This window comes from Rhipicephalus sanguineus, chromosome 8 (assembly GCF_013339695.2).
Source record: "Rhipicephalus sanguineus isolate Rsan-2018 chromosome 8, BIME_Rsan_1.4, whole genome shotgun sequence".
NCBI classification, from domain to species: Eukaryota; Metazoa; Arthropoda; class Arachnida; order Ixodida; family Ixodidae; genus Rhipicephalus; species Rhipicephalus sanguineus.
Genome location: NC_051183.1, coordinates 60175693 through 60181692, shown reverse-complemented (window position 1 = coordinate 60181692; position 6000 = coordinate 60175693). Strand labels below are relative to the sequence as shown.

At 45.9% G+C, this 6000-nt stretch overlaps 1 protein-coding gene across 1 annotated transcript in view; it reads right to left on the bottom strand.

Moving 5' to 3' along the window:
• Positions 1–494: 494 nt before the first annotated feature.
• LOC119402771 (tissue factor pathway inhibitor) overlaps positions 495–6000 on the bottom strand; it is a 34757-nt gene continuing 29251 nt past the window's right edge. The window contains exon 5 of the mRNA XM_037669846.2: positions 495–654. Within this exon, the coding sequence (XP_037525774.1) occupies positions 527–654 (128 nt within the window). The 3' untranslated portion in view covers positions 495–526. The remainder of the gene's footprint in view (positions 655–6000) is intronic.

Sequence of the window (6000 nt, the reverse complement as noted above, 5' to 3'; positions counted from 1 at the left end):
TTCGGCCATGATCAACACTTCTTGCGGAAAATTTTTCTCGGACAACGGACGAAACAGACACGGACGGGCGCAAACCGCAGCAGTCTGTTTCGGTCTGCGAAACAGACCGTCGGTGAGGACGGTCTGTTTCTTCCGTTGTCTGAGAAAATTTTGCGCAAGAAGTGTTGATCATGGAGTACCAACTAGCTCGAACCCACACCTGTTATGCTTCAGCCAGGTGGAAGGCGGCCCTCCGCCGCTCCCTCCTGGCTGACCAGCTCTGGGCCGTCCAGCAGGCCCGCGGAGCGGCCGGCAGGCTTGGCCAGACGGTCCCGACGTGGAAGTCGCCCGCTGCGCACTGACGCTCGCCTTGCAGGACCCAAATAAAGTTTTTCAACCAACCAACCAACCAACCTCCAGAGCCGATTTACAATAGGTTCGTAAGAATTAAAATCACTGATCTGCATATAGGAAACGCAAGCGAAATATTCACAAGCTTTGGCTTGGTTCGCCCTCTCCTTGTGTTGAAAAGAGATCGAAAAACACATCATTTCTTTTTACTTTTTTCTTTAGAGCAGAAGAGAGTGTTTGAGCTATCATGGTGACATTTCCATTTTTTGGGGGGCTTGGTGCCGGCATCCATGGGCTTCTCACAACGGGGGTCGGTTTCTTTTTCTAAAAAAATAGACATTGTCGTATAAGTGAATCAGGCGGCAAGCATTGTCCAGGCGCGAAAAAATTTAAAGTTTGCAATAGTGCTACATTGATTTAGCATCACAAAGAATACAGTAGAACACAGAAGCAGACTTTAGAAGTAAAAATGAAACCGAGCATATTTTTTTCTTTAAAGAAGCAAACGAATCCACAGAAAATCATGCCATGGAAAGCCTAAACGATATTGTTTGTTGTTTTCCAAGGATCAGAATCAATTAAAAAAACATTGGCGCGAGCAAAACTATGAATCCACGTTTAAAAAGCATCCAAATGACATCACCAAGGGCCACAACACAGCAAAGGCATTGGCGGAACATCACAATCAAACTGGCCATAACACCGACTGGTATTAAGTATTAAGCCATAACACCGAGTGGCACATGAAAGGAGCAACAGGCTTGCATTCGACCTGGGCGATCACATCCATGCCTTCAGTTAGTGGGGATAGTTAACTTGACAAATCCGTCTGGGTCTGTAGCAATTGGTTCCATCTGCAAGCCCTTGATGTGCAATTATTTCAGGGAACACACAGAAACAAGCCATTCAGTGTGGCTCTTAATATGCTGGTTTTTACTTTGTTATGAAAACGATTCACAAGAAATGGGCCAAAGAGCGAACTATTGTTAGACTTTGTTAAAGGGGAGTATCCCAAATAATTACATCAAAAAAAAATTACGTGAGCTTTTTCTAACCTAGGAAATTTCGGATTTGAATGTGGGTATGAAACGTTGACTTAAATTTGCATCACTGAACACACTCTAGAAGAACGAGGTTGACAGCGGGACGACCGATCATATTGGGCCAGCTGGTGGCTATTAACATAGATATACACAGATTCCATCAATCAATCACGTGTAATATTCATCAAAATGCATCTTCTCCGGACACGATTGAGCCCGGATCTTGGCCTACTTGGTCATAGTTCACAATAGGCGTGGAACGGGGCGCAGCCCCCAATGAATAAACGGTCGCCCACACGATTCGTACTGTCCCTATGTGACAAAAAAATATAGCGTTTAATTATAAAGTACCAACTATTTGTTACGAAGTCCCTGTAATTGTTCAGTTATTGTCAATAAGAGAACATTTCGAGCTCATGCGACCCCTCGTGTAGAATGTTGAAGGTTTCAGCCACTACATGAACAACAACCGAGTCTATATGCGAGAGAAAAAGCGGGAGCTTAACAGTAAACGTCAAACAATAACATGTCACTAACCTGCGCGGCTACAGAAAACCTCGCGAAGCTGAAACGAATACGTTGTCGACCATCACTGACAGTGTTACTTGCCTAGTGTGCTTCACAACGTATTTTGACGAAAACTTCTACCACATCTCTATTGAGAACCGCATCTATCATGTCACAATATGTTCACTGATGCATTAAGCAGGCAATGTCGCTGTGTTCCTCGTTAAAATCAGGCTAGCGCATCTTAACAAGGTCTGCAGTTTGTCGTCTCCTATCTCTACTTCAGCGGGTTCTCCTTGACATCCGCTAGGTGGCGTGACAGTATCTGCGTATTGTGAATACTACCACTGAAACTGTTTATTTTGCAAAAAAAAAAGTTTTTTTTTTTTGCAGCTGCGATGAGCAGCTGCTAGGAGATTTTCAACAGCGAATCTCTATAAGTCAGCCGCAATGTGAACGACCTACCAAAAAGTATCATCATCGTGAACGGGTATGTGACAAAGACATTGGGCAGATCGCACTACTCACCACTGCTTCACTAAAACAGAGAAAAAATAAAGAGGAATAATTGAAATAAAGGCATAAACAGATCGAAAATCTTGGCCCGGCTAGTGCGAAGCTGCCGTACCAGAAAACGGGAAAGGAAACGGCGGCTGCGAGAAGAGCCCCAAGCGATGGAAGCCCTACCCCAACGACGACGTGCCCGTAGATTTATGAGAGGTGCGAAGGCTCGGTACTGGAGGTTGGACGTCCGTGTCGTCACTGACCTAGCTAAGGCCTAGCAGCAACCTAGAAGCCACCACATTAGATTTCACAATCGTCCAGTTTCGTAGTTTCAAGCCTTGTGCGACTTAATGTAAGTTTCGTCATTCTCTTTGTGGGCTCTTACTTCCTGGTCCTTTTGAACCCAGACGCTCTATAGCGATTCCGAAAAACATCCCGCGTTTTCATCGACACTAATGCGTTGATTAGCTCGTCCACATGATGTTGATTTCGCGCTCACGGCAGGCTATTTGAGCTCGAACGGAAATCTTTTTTTTTTTTCAAAAGCAAAGCTGTTTCGAAAAATCTGACGCAGTATCGGAAAAAAATGATTGCTTTACGTTTTGCCTCATTTGATAAGCATGTATTACCCCATAAGATGATATTCGGGTTTTCGGTAATTGCACTAAATTAGGCACTGTGGTCACGACTGAAATTGTCAATTAATAATAATCAGCTGAACTCGGATACGCAAAAAAAGGAAAGACCCTTAACCCTATTGGTGGCCAAGCGAAGCTTGCCGTATGTGTGCCTGACCTACTAGTTGTTCTTTTTTTTACTAGTTGTTCTTTGCGTAGGTACAATTTCAACTGTGCCTAGGCTGTCGCTAACCGAAAGTAGAGAAAGAACGAGATGACACGAACGGACTCAACTGAATGTAACTGAAAGCGTCGGCCGTCCAAAAACTGGTAATGGCTGGCACGCCCCATCTTTTATACATCGTGCATCGCACTTTCCAGCCTTATCACTGGTGGCTGCGCGAGCTCTGAAATAATCTTGACTATTCACGTCATGTGCGCAATCTTGACAAAATGATCTACTATAACCTGGAATGTTCCCAGACATTCTGGCGCGGCCCGCGCAAGACAGCGATCACACATGGAACGGACCAGTTACATAAACATATTAAAAGAAGCGCGCGTGGTAATGTGCCATGACTGCGATAGATGAGTACAAATAAAACAATTAGAACAGCTGAGCGGGATAACATTTAGAAAAGTTACCTGTGCGTAGGTTATAGAAGACGTCGCGTGTCAACCAGTACCTGATTTGCTGCGGTAGGTGCCGCGACGGTGCTGCTGGTACCGATTTCCCCTTCCTAAAGCCCCTCTATCTTGGTGAAGTACCCCTACTCCTTGTAATCCGCCACGGCCGCCGTTGTCCTATTGGACTCCTCCTCGTTACTTGCACGTCTTCACCGTTTTGCGCTGCTTTTCTTGCAAGATCGGCGGTTGCTGTGAAAGCGTGAATTTAGCGTTTTGTTTGTGTTTTTCGTTTTCGTTGGCGACATTTTCAGCTTGTCTCGGCGTGACAATCTTTGCGCATGCTTTGTTTGCTGCGCCGTGCGCTGGCACTCTGCCGTCCTGTTGCGCCTGCAACTGCAGCAAGAACCTTACGAAAGTTTTCATGATACCTCAAGGTGAGCGATGGCTTGCGCAAAAATTAGCTGAACAAACTGGCCGAAAGAACTTTGTTCCGACAAAGAACAGTGTTGTTTGCGAGGCAGTGCGCCTTTTTTATTGCTCGTGTCAAAGCATCCCCGAATGCATCATTTTAAATATGAAGGCGGAAGCCTTTAATGCCTCATACTCGCGTCCGTCCGTCCGTCCATGGCCTGGAACGGTGCCAGCTGTGGCCTCTCCCTCTCACACTCTTTCAGCAATCATGTGATGGCACACTGGAGCATAATAACATTTGCGCCGCCACAGCTGTGGCATCTCCCCAAGAATAATACTTCCTTCCTTGCCTGTGCACATGCGAGTGCAGAAGGAACATTGAAGGAAAAATTGGAAGGAAAGCGCTCAATAACTTCATTTGGCAAGCTCCGGAACCGGAACTAGGTGGTGACGCTGGAACAATTGTTCGCGCTACTTAAGAAATTGGCAGCAGACGCGATGGAAGGGCTTTAACGTTAACCTTTTCCGCTTCATGGCGCTGAACAACTACGACTACGGCCATCACCTGCTCTCCCAAACAAAGTCTGACGCCGCAGTCCGTACCGTGCGTGTTTCCATCCAGTGGCCATGGTATATAGGTAAATTCGGGAGGGCGGAACACCGCAGTTATATTCAGTAGTCCCCATAATATCAACCACGTTCGAATGACTGCAGGAATGGGCCTGGCTGTACTGACGGTATCTTCGTAATGTGCAGGTGCTCTTTCACATCTGTGGCAACAATGCCAGGCATGAAATATGCACCAGTGAACATCTCATCGTGCCACTTGTAGGTCAGGCATGGTGTAGCGCATGTTGCTTGTGCTCGACAGTGTTACCCCTTCATGCCAGTCGGCGGCAGCAGGTACAAAAGGTGAGGGTGTTGCGGGGAGCAAACGTTCGGAAACTGAAAGCAGTGGATAGGTTCCGCTGTGTACATCTCAAACGCGTGGGTGTGGGCTTCGCATGAGGCCTTAAATTTTAATGCAGAAGCCATACATATTAACGCAATATTGGGTGTGTGCTTCGCATGAGGCCTTAATATTTTAATTTTTTAATGCAAAAGCCTTACATAATAATGCGATAGCGGTAAAGAGCTTGTTTTGCAGAAATTCCGGTGTCGGCATAGTTGATTGTTAGCGAAAAATTGTCATCTTGTGACCGAAAAATTGATAAAGATGCAAATAAAAAAAGTAAATAATTCTGCAGATCCCACGTCTTGTGAGAATCAGTTCCATGCGAAGCAGTCAGCGAGTAGTTTTATGCTGCATCTTTTGGCTTTGATCCATGCGTTACGAGGTGGATCGATGTGTTTTTTTATAAGTGCAGTAGTTGTGTGCTCATCGTGGGCTTACCAGACACGTCGACAACACCGGCGTTTAAAGGGTAACTTATGGTCTCACATGACGTCCACCCTCACGTTAGAGCACATACATCACCAATATCGAAATGTAGTGCACTTTAAGGTGCGATGATGTGAATATTACACGTAACTTCTTTTATCGTATTGTTCCGTTGTAAAAAATCCTTTGATATAGGTTGCTGAGTCATAGGAATACAAATGTAATGCTGATTAGACTGCTATAAAAGCGGAGCCAACGCTGGAGCCAGAGGCGTTAACCTGACATGGCGCCTGTATCGCAGGAGTACTATCGGCGTCAAATGAAACCCGAATGGCGGCAAGCATTCGCAGTGGTATAGTGCCCACCGTCCGGTTATCACCATGAACAGGCGCGCATATATGCGCAGTGCTGCCCAACCGGATGCGCGCTCCTGTTCATGGTGATAACCGGACGGCGCACAATATACCACTGCGAGTGCTTGCCGCTGTTCGGGTTTCATTTGACGCCGATTGTATATATGTAGGCTTTATTGCTTTGTTATAAAAATAGATATCCAGCACCACAGCCACAATTCACGTTG